The sequence below is a fragment of the Moschus berezovskii genome, chromosome 17, assembly GCF_049115385.1.
Source record: "Moschus berezovskii isolate FMDL1 chromosome 17, NW_MosBer_1.0, whole genome shotgun sequence".
Classification (NCBI taxonomy): domain Eukaryota; kingdom Metazoa; phylum Chordata; class Mammalia; order Artiodactyla; family Moschidae; genus Moschus; species Moschus berezovskii.
Genome location: NC_142476.1, coordinates 30,638,308 through 30,655,056, shown reverse-complemented (window position 1 = coordinate 30,655,056; position 16,749 = coordinate 30,638,308). Strand labels below are relative to the sequence as shown.

The window sequence follows — 16,749 nt, the reverse complement described above, 5'->3', positions numbered from 1 at the left end:
AACTGACTTCTCTGAAAAGACCCTGATGCTGGGAAAAATTGAGGGCAGGAGGAGAAGGGGATGATAGAGGATAAGATAGTTGGATGATATTACTGACTTAATGGACATGGGTTTGGGTGGACTCTGGGGGTTGGTGATGGACAGGGAGGCCTGGCCTGCTGCTGTTCATGGGGTCGCAAAGAGTCAGACATGACTGAGCGCAAGAACTGAGCTGAACCAGTTAGACTGCAGTATTCCATGACTTTAATCTTGGTTTCTGGTGAACTGTCTCTTTCTGTGGTACAGTGTTACTCCAGTTCTTCATGGTGCTGGATGAGTTGGTTCCTCTGCCAGCAAATCTGAAGTATTTATAGCAACAGGTTAGAAGTTAGAGGCTTTCTGTTTTCCAATAGGTGGCACTATAGCATAAGTTTTTAATTTCTTTCACCTGAGCTGCCTTTTGTTAAATTTGAGTTAGCACATCCTACCTTCTACTACCTGTTAGCTGTGGCCCCTGCCCCTGTTATTAGTTCTTGTGTTTCTGGGATCACTGGTGTCTTGCTTCTACCACTGTTCCTGGGATCACCACCTGGTGCACCAGGATGGTGGGCTCTTCCCTTGTGTCTGGGACTCCTTGAGCCACAGGCTTAGCCACTGGAGGGGGAGAGTTAGGGAAAGTGGGATGCAGGGGTTGTGAGAGCACCTCTCAGTGTCCAATATTGTAAGGTTAGTGGGCTCTGCCACTGCAGTTGGGGGGCAGCTGTCTAGAGTTGTGGGCGCATCAACAGCTGGAGGGGTGGGGGTCCTAGGCCCGACTCCTGCTGTTGCCCAGCTACCTGTGGCTACACGTGCGCTGCAGTCATGTGCACTGCTGCCCCTGCTGCTACCAGATTCTCTGGGGCTGTGAGCTCAGCCGCTGTGGTGGGAAGGCCAGGACTGCAGGTACCACCTCTGCTGTTTCCTCGGTTCTGCCTCCTATATTCCACTTCACTGATCTTTAGATGTGCAGATATTTGGAATTCTCTGGCATCCTGGTGTGTTGAGCAGGGGCACCTTTGTTGAACTATCAATGTTTATAGATTGACAGGGAGAGAGAAAGGTAGCTTTTCACTCCACCATGTTGCTGACATCACTTCTCAGGAACTTCCTCAACTAAATAAAGAACATCTACAAAAAACCTATAGCTAAAATACTTACTGTTGAGAAACTAAAAGCTTTCACACTAAGATTGGGCATAAGGCAAGGATATTCCCTCACCACTCCTTTTGAACACTGTACTGGAAAGTTCTAGGTAATGCAATAAGACATGAAAAGGAAATAGAAGATATACAGATTGGGGAGAAAGAATTAAAAATATCTTTGTTTGCAGATGACATGACTGTAGAAAATCCAAAAGAACTGACAAAAAACCTCTTGGGACAAATAAGCAATTATAACAACATTGCAGGATATACAATCCTGGGTGTTCATTGGAAGGACTGATGCTAAAGCTGAAACTCCAATACTTTGGCCACCTCATGCGACGAGTTGACTCACTGGAAGAGACTCTGATGCTGGGAAAGGTTGGGGGCGGGAGAAGAAGGGGATGACCGAGAATGAGATGGCTGGATGGTATCACTGACTCTGTGGACATGAGTTTGAGTGAACTCAGGGAGTTGGTGATGGATAGGGAGGCCTGGCGTGCTGTGATTCATGGGGTTGCGGAGAGTCGGACACGACTGAGCGACTGAACTGAACTGAACTGAACAAAAGTCAATTGCTTTTCTGTACACCAGCAATGGACAAGTGGAATTTGAAATTAAAAACATAATACCATTTACATTAGTATCCCCAAAATGCAATACTTGAGTATAATTCTAACATGATATGTGTAAGATTTATATGAGGAAAACTACAAATCTCAAAATCAACAAAATAAATAATTGGAGAGATATTCTATGTTCATGGATAGGAAGAGTCAATATCAAGGTGTTAGTTCTTCCCAACCAATATCCCAGCAAGTCAGGTTGTGGATATGAACAAACTGTACAGTTTATATGGAGAGGCAAGAGAGCCAGAGGAGCCAACACAGTACTGAAGTAGAAGAAGAAAGCTGGAGGACAGACACTATCTCATTTTAAGACTTATGATAAAGCTGTAATAATTAAGGCAGTGTGGTACTGGCAAAAAAAAAAAGGAAAGAAAAACGGGTCAATGGAACAGAATAGAGGGCCCAGAAACAGACCAGCAAAAATATTCAATATAAAGATAATGGAGTAATTCTCTCTAGGAGGGCAGTAAAGGGTGTTAGAACCCTTACTTGGCCTTAAGGCACTGGCTAAAACTTCCAGTACAAATGTTGAATCAAAGTGGAGAGAGTGGACATCTTTGCTTTGTTCCCACTCAGAAGGAAAGCATTCAGCATTTTACCATTAAGGATGATATCAGCTAATGATTTCTTCAGGTTGAAGAAGTTCCCTTCTATTCCTATTTTACTCCATTTTTTTTTCTCCCCAAATCATGAAGGAGGTTCAGTTTTTCAATGACTTCTTCTACACGTATGGAGATGATCATGTTTTAGTTTTGGTTTTGATTTATCTGATAGGGTGAAATACAATGATTTTCAACTTCTGAACCAACCTTATGTTCCTGGGATAAACACATTTGGTTATAACTTATCCTTTCTGTATATTGCTATGGTCAATTTACTAACACTTTAATAAAAGATTTTTGCATCATATTCATGAGACATATGAGCCTATAGTTTTCTTTTCCTGTAGGGTCTTTTTCTGGTTTCAGTATTAGGGTAATGTTGGCCTCATAGAATTCATTGGGCAGGGTTCCCTTCCCATTTTCTGGAAGCGTTTGTGTGTAGAATTGGTATTATTTCTTCCTTAAATATTTAGCAGAATTCACAGTGAAGCAATCAGGGCTTGGGGATTTTGTGGGAAAGTTTTCAGTGGCAGATTCAATCTCTTCAATAGATATAGGGCTATGTAGGTTCTCAGTTTCTTTTTGAGAGAATTTTGTTAGTCTGTCTCTTCTGGAAATTTGTCCATTTACTCTAAGTTATCTAATTTATTGGTAAAAATTGCAAATAGTGTTCCCTTATTTGCTTCATAATATCTGCAGGATCTGTGTTGATGACTCCCTTCCATTTCTGAAGTTGGTAATTTGTTTTTCCTTTTCTAAACTGGTCTGGCTAGAGGTCAATCAGTATTATTGGCCTTTTCAAAGGTTTTCAATGGTTTCATTGATTTTTCTATTTCAGTGATTTCTGCTTTGATCTTTATTTTATTACTATATGTTCAGTTCAGTCATGTCCGACTCTTTGTGACCCCATGAATTGCAGCACACCAGGCCTCCCTGTCCATCACCAACTCCCAAAGTTTACCCAAACTCATGTCCATTGAATCGGTGATGCCATCCAGCCATCTCATCCTCTGTCGTCCCCTTCTCCTCCTGCCCCCAATCCCTCCCAGCATCAGGGTCTTTTCCAATGAGTCAACTCTTCGCATGAGGTGGCCAAAGTATTGGAGTTTCAGCTTTAGCATCAGTCCTTCCAATGAACACCCAGGACTGATATCTCCTTTAGGATGGACTGGTTGGATCTCCTTGCAGTCCAAGGGACTCTCAAGAGTCTTCTCCAGCACCACAGTTCAAAAGCATCAATTCTTCGGTGCTCAGCTTTCTTCACAGTCCAACTTACATCTATACATGACCACTGGAAAAACCATAGTCTTGACTAGATGGACCTTTGTTGGCAAAGTAATGTCTCTGTTTTTTAATATGCTGTCTAGGTTGGTCATAACTTTCCTTCCAAAGAGTAAGCATCTTTTAATTTCATAGCTGCAATTACCATCTTCTATGATTTTGGAGCCCCCTAAAATAAAATTTGACACTGTTTCCCCATCTATTTCCCATGAAGTGCTGGGATCAGATGCTATGATCTTCATTTCCTGAATGTTGAGTACTTTGAGCTTAATTTGCTTTTTTTTAAAAAAATTTTAAGGTGGAATCTTAGATCACTCATTTGAAACCTTTCTTTTTTTAAATAAAAGCATTCAATTTCCCTCTAAGCACTGCTTTAGCTGCATCTCACAACTTTTGATAGGGTGTTTTTAATTTCACTCAGTTAAAAATATTTTCTTAATTCTCTTGGAATTTCATCTTTGACCTATGAATTATTTACAACTGTGTTTAAGTTTCTCACAATTAGGGATTTTCCAGATATGTGTCTGTTGATTTCTAATTTAATTCCATGGTGGTCATAGAGCAAACTTTGTATGATTTCTTTTATAGTTTTAAAAAGTTTGTTTTATGGCCTAGAGTATGGTCTATCTTAGTAAATATTCCATATTTATATTGAAAAATGTTTATTAGATGTTAACATTGTATAGATGTCAATTAGGTCAAGTTGGTTGATACCATGGTTTGGGTCTTTCATATCCTTGGCTGAATTTTTATCTACTTGTTCTATCAATTACTCATTTATTGCATGACAATGGGGTGTTTTTTCCTTGCCTTTTTTACGCTTCACAATTTTTGAATGTAGAAATTGTATGCAGGAGGACAGTGGAGGCTGAAGTAAATAATACTATTAACAACCAGAAAAGGGTATACTTTTTCTTTCGTCATGCTGTTAGTATGGGTGTTGAGTCAGTCTAGTCAGTCATTGAACTGGGTTTGATTTTGTTGTTGCTATGGATAACTTTAGTGCGTCAAAGGCTTTAAATTCCTCCAGCTGTGGGCTGTTGCTACCTTATGCTTAGTTGTAAGAGTTCGGTGCCAGAGGGTATTTTCAATATTCTCACTCCACCCTCAGCCTTCAGTAGTCTGAAATATCTAGTCAGCTGCATATCTACCATCTGTATTCTTTCTCCTTCCCTATCAATAAGGCTGCTACTGCTTAGTTCTCAGAGTGAGGCTCATGGTGAGAGTGGGATAGAGCTCTTCATGCTTTTGGGCTACTCTGAGGTGGAAATTTCTCAACGTTCCTGCATCCTCCCAGCTCCCCCAAATGTCAGCCAAACCCTGCCTTGTGTGAGAGGAAATATGTCCTGAGTGGGAACTTCCTGTCCTGCCCTCAAGGGGCAAGAGACTTCTGCTTTGTGCCAGTGCAGGGTCCTAAGCTCAGGGGTTCCCTGTCCTTCCCCAGGGGCAGACAGGTTTTACTTTCACTTCTCCTCCAAAGGCAGTAGATATCTCCCTAGGCACAGGAGGAGGAGAGAACAGAAGCTTTCTGCTCATCCCCCAGTGGCTTAAGGATTTTTCTTTATAGGAAATCAGGGTCTATGGAAGTGGCAGGCTTTCATTCCTGTGTACCACTGAGGAGAGAGCTCTCTGTTCTCAATTTGTCTAATAGCACCCAGTTAATGAAAGAGTACATAAGTGAAACGTGTTCTTGGGTCTGATGCTAAAATGTCATACCAGCTCACTTTTAGAATTTGTTAATCTTATCTGTTTTCTTCTTATCTGCATTTATGGTGGCTGCCTCTTCCTCAGTTGTTCTATCAAAGGCAAAACAGTTGGTGTTCTTACAGGGGCTTGTCATTCTTTGGAATCTGGCTTACTTTGCTGACATGCAACTTCTGCTATCTGATGACTTTTTCAAAAAGTACAATTTTGAAGATTATTTAGCATTTTCTTTTTGTTAGTGTGGAAACAATATTCTGTTGCTATTTTCTCTATCTTAAGTGGAAGCAAAACTTTCTGGGAGTTTGGTTTTAAATTCTTTACTAGGGATATTTCTTCTTTTGCACTTTGTTGGTACTCAGATAAAGAAGTTTGCATGGCTCCCTTGACTGTCTTCTCTCCCCTGGTGGGTGCTTCTAGCACAGGGCTCCTTGGTTATAAACTGTGAAGTGGGCACAGAGCCAACAGCTGAAACAAGGTTGTGTTAAGTCTGGGAGAGCTTTGGTGATTCTTTGTATTATCCATTCTGAAAACTTAGGTACCAAACTCTAATCCATAGTAGCACAGACTCAGGGGTGGTTCCAAGGAAACAGAAATGGAAGGTAGAAATTTTTCTAAGTTAAAGTCAGACCACTTGGGAACCCTATCTCTCTGCCTTTAGTGGGAATTCTTAGATGACTACTAGAATTACAAATATTAAATTAATATTTGAATAAATGAATAGAGAGTATGAGAAAAATGTGTTTGTGTACTACATCATATCCAACTTTGCGACCCTACGGATTGTAGCCTGCCAGGCTCTTCTGTCCATGGAATTTTCCAGGCAAGGATACTAGAGCAGGATGCCATTTCCTGACCCAGCGACTGAACCACTGGCAGGCAGATTTTTTACCACTGTGCAACCTGGGAGGTCCAGGAGAAAAAGGTACAGAAAGGCCAATTTGCCTATTCTAATCCTGGCTCAGGTGTTAATGGGTTGATATTGTCTTTGGGGATATGCCTCAGACAGGGAGGAAGGCAGAGACAGAATATATTTATCAATAAAGTGTTCAGGATTATAATATTCCTTTGAAAGTTTAAAATTATCTCCCCAAGTGAACATTTTCAAAGTTTACATTTTTGAAAGGTTTTACCATGAAACACTGTATATACCAAGTTAGATTCCAATGAAAGACAGTCTGTTAGAAAATAAAACAAAGTTAAAGACACATTGCCTAATATCAGGGAGCTGTGAAAGAGGATATTTATCCTGCACAGAACTAGCTACATGACATTTATATTTTAAGGAATAATCATTTAACCTTTTTGCTGCAGCTATCACTCTCAACTCATTGTGAGAAATACTTGGTTAGGTTTTAAAATTGGAACTTTTAAAGCAGTATCAGAGGAATAAATTTCCCAGTGTATAAATCTGTAATACAGGGTAATAACTACCACAGTCTGTCAGATCACACTTGAGCTCAAATCTAACCCAACACTTGAGACTGCTAAGCATAAGATCAAGGCTCAGTAGATGTGGACTATGGCTGAAGACACTAAGCTGGCTATGTCAGGCAAAGGGGCATTAATTTCATACAGCCTGTATGATGATGTGACTTTTCCAGCAGTATGACACAAGTTATGAGTACCAACCCAGAAATGGAGCTTAAAACTGTTTTACATACAGAGAACTACAGCTAACTAGCTGAGAAAAGGCTAAACTGGTCTGTATAACAATCCTCTAACCCAACATATATAAATGAAATTTTAGCTCAACTGTAGCTATGAAGTGAGATTTAAATTTGGAATTTAAGGGTTACAAAAGAGTAACTTCAGAGTAAGGGATAAGTTACCCACAAGGAAAGCAGTTTTATTAACAAATTCCTGGGGTTTATGCAAAGACTGGTACAAAAGCATAAGCAGTTAGGAAGTTGCAGTAGGAAGAAAAAAATAAAGGACAAAAGGAGAAAGATTGATTTAAAGGACAAGAAGAAAACACACAAGTGAATCTTACCCTGGAATGAGGAAGGCACTTGTAGTACCTCTTGGAGAGTCACTATTGATAGGCATCAATAATGTTTACATTTAGCACACAATCCCCTGCACGTAGAGGTGCCCAACAGTTTTTGAAATTATATGCTCTGTGCTCCCAATTAGATGGTGAGCTACTTGATTATATGCTTTTCTAATTTTCTCCTCTTCACCTAACACAGTATTGGGGATTAGTATTTGCTCAAAATTCATTAGTTAATTGACTTCTCTGCCTTTGGCATCTTCAGTGAAGCACAATTCACAAGGCAGAGTCGTCTTTCAGAAACATGTGAGCTGCTCACCCTCTCAAAATGGACAAAGACAAAGAAGATGAGAACAAGATGAGAAGGAAGGGGTGCTAACGTTTTACCAAATTAATGAGGGGATACTAGTGCCTACAATGTGCTGCAAAATACAAAAACAGTTGTAAGCTCATCTCGGAAAGGCTTGAGCTAGTCTATAGGGATTAGAATAGTTGCTGGATTTATGGTACCCTGGGAACCTCTATTTGTCAAGTGCCATGGAGGCAGCCCTGACACTGGCACAGGTGAAGATGAATTTTCATTCAGAGCAGTGAGCCTTCTGACTCCATTAATCCTCAGGGTTTTGATGATGAATTTCTTTCTTTTTTTATTTTATTTATTTTCACTCTAATGCCTCCTCCCACTGCCCTGTAACAACGTGCAAGGAACAGAACAGATGGTGCTTTACGTGGAAGATCGAGGGCTCATGAGGATACAAAGCCTGCCCACTCTGAAATCACATGACTGCATGTGCAAGGAAAAGCCTTGATTTCCCCTGGGAGACACAGATGCAATGATGTTAGTATTCCCAGTGGAGGGGGAGGAGGAGAGGACTAACAGGCCATTTACAAGGAAGACCACACTTAAACTAATACACTCTTCAGCAAAGACCATGTTTAATCGCAAAATAACAGGAGGACAGATACCTGAAAGTTCAAAAACATCAAAAATAAAACACAGGCAAATGAAGGTTTAGTATGCCACTATGCAAAATGCATTTCGAACAAACCAGTAAGGACATACAGTAGTAGAACACTGGCCTCTAGTTAACCTGCCATTGGCTCTGACCCAGTTTTAATCGGAAGAAGGCAGGATTTACAACCTGCTTAAGGATGGAGTTTGACAACTGCTATAATCAGAAGAGCTGTCAACACAAGGACAGCTGTCAAGCCAAACTGTAATTCATAAAAAATAATAGCTAAGTCCCCAAGACATCCCCAACATTGTGTGCAATCATTGGATTTAACCATACTTAGAGTGTTATGAAAGTTCTAAGAACAGGTTAAGGGTCCTAAAATAAAATAAAATCAACAAATGTCTATTAAATTAAAAAAAATTCAATAATATTAAGTGACTAAATGGATAAAGTATGCCCAGAAGATTCCCTCGCATATGTTAGGTGCTTAATAAATTATAAGTATCAACATTATTATTACAAGCAAAACTCTGTTTTGACAGTCTTAAAATTGGGCAAAATCTAGTGACCTAGTAAAAAAATCTAAATTAAAAATTAAATTGCACCTTTAAAGTATTAATTTCATGAAATATTTCTGAGTTGTCAGAATATTTTAGTTTTATATATTGGTAATGCCAAAACCTCTAATACTATTTGCGTGTTTAATTATCTTGATTATAACATATATGGTATTAGTCTTGTTATTTCTACAATAATATGAGAGAAAGAGATAATTTTACTAGATCAATCTTGGGCAGGATTCCTAATTCAAGGATAAATAATTTTTATGATTATCTAAACTCTTAGTGAACAGAAATAGGAATATAAAGGCACATAAATGAACATATATGTGTGTGCTTACTCACAAGTATAGTCTTGAAAAACAGCCTGACCCACTGATCAGGGTGACCAATGATAAAAGATTTTCATTTATTTCTATAAAAGATTATCTTCCAAAAAAATTATGTGTGCTTTAAAAGGATACTAGGACTGTAATTATTTATGGAGTTATGAAAAGACTGGAAGTAGACATGTTACCCTGTCAAGATCACTTCACCTCTCTGGACTTCAGTTTTTTATCTGCAAATATAGGAAAACAGGGCCTAGCTAAGGCATCTGTTGGAAACATTAAGAGATTATATGTATGAAAACAGTAACATCACCATCTTATCTGTCAAGGTTTGAATTTGTGTGTGTATGTGTAAACTTTGAGTATAAAATACATGCAAAAGAGTACCAAAATCAAAAACTTTCTTAAGATGAATTTATCCATGTAACTAACTGGCACACAGATCAAGAGTCAGATCATTATTAGAATCTCAGAAGCACTCTTGCCCTGTTCAACCCTTTCAAATGCTACCTACCCAGTTCCCCAAGGTGACCAATATCCTGTGTGCTAATGCTGAGATGAGTTCTTCCTGTTTTTGATCTTCATATAAATAGAAGCATATAGTACATACTTCTTTTGCGTCTGGCATCCTGAACTCAGTATGTTTGTGAGATTCATCATTTTACACTTGGTGTTTCTTCTGCAATTCCATTTTGTTATCTTTCTGCAGTGCCTTTTAGAACTACCTTTCAGTTCACCATAGTTGTTGTTTTTTTTAATTTGTGCTAATTCTGCACTTTAACCTATTCATATTGTAAGATTTTTGTAACTTTTCATTTATTGAAATTCTATGTGATTCTCTTTGAAATTCCCTTGTTCTTTTTTTGGAGTGTCTTGTTCTCGTGTTTTTGAATCCTTGATTTTACACAAATTTTTTTCTGATAATTTCTATCTAGTAGTTTTACTTAAAATTCCTTAAAGTCTGATCCTGTGGTTTACTGTGTCTGCTGACATTCACTCAAGTGTATTCTGTAAGTTCGAATTGTGAGCTCATTTTCAGCAGAACTTCTTTCTGTAGGAATTTTGTGCTGCATTAGTTAAGGGAGAGAAGTTTAGCATTTGCTTCCACCAGGCCCTTTAGGGGTAACCAGCTGAGTGCACTGACTATGTTAATTTCTCAATATGAGAATTTCTGAAACAATCAATATAAATTTAAACCCCAAACTTGCTTGAAATGGGGCTTTTTTTTTTCACCCACATTCTGGTCTGTGGCAGATAACCTTGTTGTCCTTTCTTACACTAGTAGGTCAATTTTTTCTAAGCTAATTTTTTTTTCCTATTGGGGATGTAGTCCATAGAGGGTCTTCGTTTATGTTCAGGGTCTCAGTTCCAACTTCCCATTCCTCATGAAGCATCATTTCCAGGGTTTGCTGGCACTGAAATCCAAGCCCACAGTTTCCCCAGATTAGATACAGTGTTGACTCAAACAGTAGCACTATGGTTACCAGGTCTTTATTAGGGTGGGAGGTGAAGGACACCCAATGTCTGGGGACATTTGTTAGCTTAAAAAACATGTTTGGTATATTTATCCAGCAAATAATTCATGTTCATTAAATATCTGAATGCTGCTGCTGCTGCTACGTTGCTTCAGTCATATCCGATTCTGTGCGACCCCATAGACGGCAGCCCACGAGGGTCCCCCGTCCCTGGGATTCTCCAGGCAAGAACCCTGGATTGGGTTGCCATTTCCTTTTTCAATGCATGAAAGTGAAAAATGAAACTGAAGGCACTCAGTCGTGTCTGACTCTTAGTGACCCCATGGACTGCACCCTACCAGGCTCCTCCGTCCATGGGATTTTCCAGGCAAAAGCACCGGAGTAGGTTGTCATTGCCTTCTCCAATATCTGAATGAATCAATTACAATTAAGAAGTTAAGTAGTATTTACAATACTAATAGAGCCTATATAAAATTAAGATTTTAAATCATTTAATTTTCAAATAGGTAATATATGTACATGGTTATAAATACAGAAGTTATTAAAGGGTTTATAGGAAAAAACTTTTATTTTGTGCTTGTATTCGAGTTCCACACTTCCTCCCTTAGGCAATCAACATTCACTTTTGTGTATCTTTCATACTTTTGTGTATCTTACTAGCAAATATGTACAGATATATTCGTGGCAGCACAGTATATATACTGTTCTTCACTTTACTCCTTTCACTTAACAATATATATTAGAGAATTTTTTTGTATCAGAACAAAAAGAAAATATAGCTTATTTTGAAGCCAGTCAGAAAGACCTTCAAATAATGTCAACCCTGTTACTATTCAGAAAAGTTTACACGTATCAAATTAAATGGACACATTCCCACATCGGTAAAGGCATTTACCCCTAATGGATGACAGAATGACTCATCTACATTCTCAAGGGCATATTTAGTCTGGGGTAACTGTTTCTACAGTTTCTGGATGGAGAAATGAAAGGAATACACAACACGTGCCACAGAGAAGGCACTAAAAAAATGTCTACTGAATGAAAGAAGGATTGAGGGGATGGAAATAAGAACTAATAATTTGCTTTCTTTTAGACATGCCACACATTTCCTAAACTTGTGTATGTGTAAACTAAAGAGTACTTTTTTTTAAGATTTTTGCTAATTATTTTAAATTAGAGGACAACTGTTTGACAGTATTGTGTTGGTTTCTGCCCTATTTCAACATGAATCAGCTATAGGTATATGTATGTCCCCTTCCTCCTGAGCCTCCCTCCCACCCCATCACACCCCTCTAGGTAGTCACGGAGCATTGGATTTGAGCTCCCTGCATCTGATTCAATCTCTCTCTCTAAATTTTTGATCCAATGAAACTTGTTTAAGAAGAGAGAAACTAAAACATATTTTCCACATATGAGGAGTTTAGAAGGACTAGGATATTGTTTCAAGGACAGTTTTGTTTCCAGTTGAAGATTAACAGAGCATTTAACGGGAATTCCCTGTAGCTCAGATGGTAAAGAATCTGCCTGCAATGCAGAAGACCTGGGTTCAATCCCTGGGTCAGAAAGATCCTCTGGAGAAGGGAATGGCAATCCACTCCAGTATTCTTGCCTGGAGAATCCCATGGACAGAGGAGCCTGGCAGGCTACAGTCCATTGGGTTGCAGAGTCGGACACGACTGAGAGACTAACACTAACAATATGGGCATTTAACACTAGGATCAATCTCTGATAAAATGAATACAGCATCTTTTTCTTCTTAGATGAAGTGTTTCCTTCCTTCTGCTCCTGAGAAGCAGATCTTGCTTTCTAAGCAGTTCTGTTTCACTTCACGAGGAAGCTGAGTGGTCCCGTCACACCTGCACTTTGAGTTGTCAGTCACCATGGTCCCCAGGCCCTAATGCAGCCCTTGAATGGCTCACTGAAAGCTGATGAACCTCAAGCATGTTCATAACAGTTCCAATGAAACCCCACGGATCCACTTACACTGCTTATGCAACACACTTTTAAAAGAACTTAATTTTAGTGTGTGGAACTCCCTCCTTTTCAAAGGAGGTTGCGTTTGGCAGAGTTGTCTTTTTAAGCAGAGCGGTATACTCTGGACCTTATGGCACATATTTTGAAACAAAAGTCAGTTTGCTTCTTGAAGCCAGGTGTCAGGAATAAGGCGCAGCCCCCAATTTTTTGGTGAAGACCTCACAATCACTGCTGGAGTGCCTGACTTAATGCCTGATTCAAACAGGTAAGAAGGAAGCTGAGAAAAGTTTGTTCTTAGACTGAAAATCAGTGTTCAGAGTAGCCAGCATTTGGTGATTTTAGAGGAGCTATATGGCAGACTTACACGAACATGTTTGCAGAGTGAGAGATGTGAGCACTGTGGAAAGTGGGAGGGGAAGGCATTTGTTTTTCTCTCCTTTCCTGGTAAATTTAGAGATAATGGGTTTGAATTTCTGGCTCTGTTAGGTAAGTTTACTAACTTCTTTGAGTTTTGATTTCCTCATTTATAAATTGGAAAAAACAACTACTTCAGAGGGCTATTTATAGAAAGGACCCTTGAAATTTCTTATATACTGTGATGGGCACACCTTTCAAAGGTATTTGGTAACATAAAATGTACACGTATGCATATATGTGTGTGTGTGTATATATATATATATAAATATATATATATATGCAACTTAACTATTTTAAGTACAGAAACAGAAGAATATAAAGGCTAATAATACAAGTTTTTGGCTATTACAAGTAATGCTGCAGTATATATTCTTAATTATGTTTCATTATACACATGTTGGAGAGTATTTCCAGGGAATATACTAGAAGTGAAATTGCCAGGTTGTAGACCTACTCCAGTACTCTTGCCTGGAAAATTTCATGGATGGAGGAGCCTGGTAGGCTGCAGTCCATGGGCTTGCTAAGAGTCGGACACAACTGAGCGACTTCGCTTTCACGCATTGGAGAAGGAAGTGGCAACCCACTCCAGTATTGCTGCCTGGAAAATCCCAGGGACAGGGGAGCCTGGTGGGTTGCTGTCTATAGGGTCGCACAGAGTCGGACACAACTGACGTGACTTAGCAGCAGGGTATGTGTACCCATACCTTCAATTTCACTAGATTTTTGCCAAATTCACCTCCAAAGTGATGCAATGGTTGGACATCCCCAATAGCAGTATATGAGAGTTTTTGTTCCTCCACATCCTAGTTCTATTCTTTGCACATGTTGCGTGTATGCTATGTGTATGCTAAGTTGCTTCAGTAGTGTCCGACTCTTTGCGACCCCTTGGATTATAGCCCATCAGGCTCCTCTGTCCATGGGATTCTCCAGGCAAGAATACTGGAGTGGGTTGCTATGCCCTCCTCCAGGGGATCTTCCCGACCCATGGATCGAACCTGCATCTCCTGTGGCTCCTGCATTGCAGGTGGGTTCTTTACTGCTGAGCCACCGGGGAAGCCCTGGTGCACATATTTACATGTTGCCAGTTGTGTGAAGTTGTATTTGAATGTTTTAATCTGCATCCCCTAATTATTGTTGGGAGACATTTCTCCAAGGGATTCTCATGTTTCTGTGCACCACGTGACCAGAGGTAAAGATAGCTTTTATGCTAGACTGTCTTTCAAAAGATGTTAATATAGCGAATGACCTTTGTCAACGGAGGTACTGCTTCCTTCTAGAATAAAAAGCAGGTTTGTTTATTGTCCAGTGTGATAAAGACTTGTGTTCTCCAGGGCAAAGTTTGGGCAGGTCTGCTGGCAGCTTATTATAAAAGACTGGAGTTCCCTAAGCTTAGGATTTCTAAGCCATGACACTATGTGTCTAAGATCTGCTGCGGCTTCTCTTTGTAGCTCCCAAGGGACTCAAGGGGAAATGACACAAACATGAAGCTCATGCTGCTTACTGTGCTGTGAACCATAGTCTTTTGTCTCTGATCCATGAGTTTTGTGTCTTTTGCCAGCATCCATAAAACTGCATCAGGCTAACTGGTAAGAGTTCAAGTAGTGTATGATCTCAGACTATTCATAGTTCTTGGAAGTTACTGGTGAGGGTGAGCACCTTGTTTATTGGTTATTTGGGTCTTTTCATTTGTGAGCTGACTATCTGTTTTTTGGGGTCTATTTTTTCCATTTGATTGTTTCTTATTGACTGGGAGATGTTCTTGATATATGCTAGTTTAAATATTGATGGCTGTCTTTTATTCAACTGTGTGTGTGTGTGTGTGTGTGCATGCACGCTCAGTCCCTTCAGTCATATCCAACTCTTTGCGACCCTATGGACTGTAGCCCGCCAGGCTTCTCTGTCCATAAGATTCTCCAGGCAAGAATACTGGAGTGGATTCCCATGCCCTCCTCTAGAGGATCTTCCCGACCCAGGGATCAAACCCACATTTCCTGCATTGCAGGAGGATTCTTTACCCACTGACCCACCTGGGAAGCCCTTATTCAACTATGTTCATATCCAAATAGGATAAAAGTAACAATACTTTCTCAAGTACTTCACAGTTTCCAAAGTACTTTAGTATCTCTTACCTCTCACCAGTAGCTCCTTAAGAGCCATATTACTCCCATTTTACAGATTATCCTCTGTTTTACAGATTATTTAAGTGAAAATTACTTAACAAGGCTAATCAGTTAATAGAAGAAATAAATTAAAAAATCAAATCTATTTTTCCTCACATCAAGAAATTATTTCTTACAGGAGAGATTCTAGCTCCTAAGTAACAACGGTTAGAATCTTAGTTGTCACTGATAATAACAGGAATGAAATAATGAAGTTTCAAAAGGGGATTGGAGGAACCTTCATTTCTGTTGACTGTGTAGAAATGCTCAATTCACTATGAATGTGTCCATAAGAATTTTAACATATAATCAACTTTCAGTTCAGTTCAGTCGCTCAGTCGTGTCCGACTCTCCGCGACCCCATGAATCACAGCACGCCAGGCCTCCCTGTCCATCACCAACTCCCGGAGTTCACTCAAACTCATGTCCACAGAGTCGGTGATGCCATCCAGCCATCTCATTCTCGGTCGTCCCCTTCTCCTCCCGCCCCCAACCTTTCCCAGCATCAGACTCTTTTCCAGTGAGTCAACACGTCGCATGAGGTGGCCTAAGTATTGCAGTTTCAGCTTTAGCATCAGTCCCTCCAATGAACACCCAGGATTGATCTCCTTAGAGGTTACTAATCTATTTTTTAAACATAAAGTTATTGTAGCTCTGCTGCTGCTGCTGCTAAGTCACTTCAGTCATGTCCGACTGTGTGACCCCATAGACGGCAGCCCACCAGGCTCCGCCTAGTGGTTGGCATTTTTCCAAGCGCTATGTAGTGTTGGACAAAGCTGAGATAAGCAAATAAAGTCAAATATAATTAGTAATAATTTAAAAAACATCTTACCATAATGTAGAGCTGTTTGACCTTCATTATCCTATAAAAGAAACAAAGAATCTAAGTTATTGCAAAAGTATGAAAATATATGCTGCTAAGTCTCTTCAGTCGTGTCCGACTCTGTGCGACCCCATAGACGGCAGCCCACCAGGCTCTGCCATCCCTGGGATTCTCCAGGCAAGAACCCTGGAGTGGGTTGCCATTTCCTTCTCCAATGTGTGAAAGTGAAAAGTGAAAGTGAAGTCACTCAGTCTTGTCCGACTAGTAGCGACCCCATGGACTGTAGCCCACCAGGCTCCTCTGTCCATGGGATTTTCTAGGCAAGAGTACTGGAGTGGCTTGCCATTGCCTTGAAAATATATAAGCTACAGCAAATATCGGATGAAGTTCCACAGGTTTACCAGCTACAAGAAAAGAAGCCAGTTCTTTGAGCCTCACAGTAACCTCTGACCAAACTCTCCATCTCGGAGAAAAGGAGAAGGTTGAATGGTAACTTGTGCACTGCAGCAGCCACAGAGGGACATGATGACTAGATCTGCAGATATTAAACCAAAGGGAATCCTTTAAAATGTGACAGTTTGATTACCCAATTAGTGGCAGAAAAATGGCCATTTATCATGGCCAGTATTATAATGTTTTTTTTAAAGTACATTTCCAAAATCTATCTAAGAAGTCTATGATTTATAGTAA

General features: G+C 39.8%; 1 protein-coding gene across 4 annotated transcripts in view; it reads right to left on the bottom strand.

Moving 5' to 3' along the window:
• ACBD6 (acyl-CoA binding domain containing 6) overlaps positions 1–16,749 on the bottom strand; it is a 199,940-nt gene that overhangs the window by 18,192 nt on the left and 164,999 nt on the right. For all 4 annotated transcript variants that reach the window (XR_016039600.1, XM_088845295.1, XM_088845294.1 and 1 more), the window contains one exon: positions 16,069–16,099. Coding sequence is in view for 3 of the 4 variants with exons in the window: in XM_088845295.1 (XP_088701421.1) it covers positions 16,069–16,099 (31 nt within the window). In the remaining variant the exon portion in view is untranslated. The remainder of the gene's footprint in view (positions 1–16,068; positions 16,100–16,749) is intronic.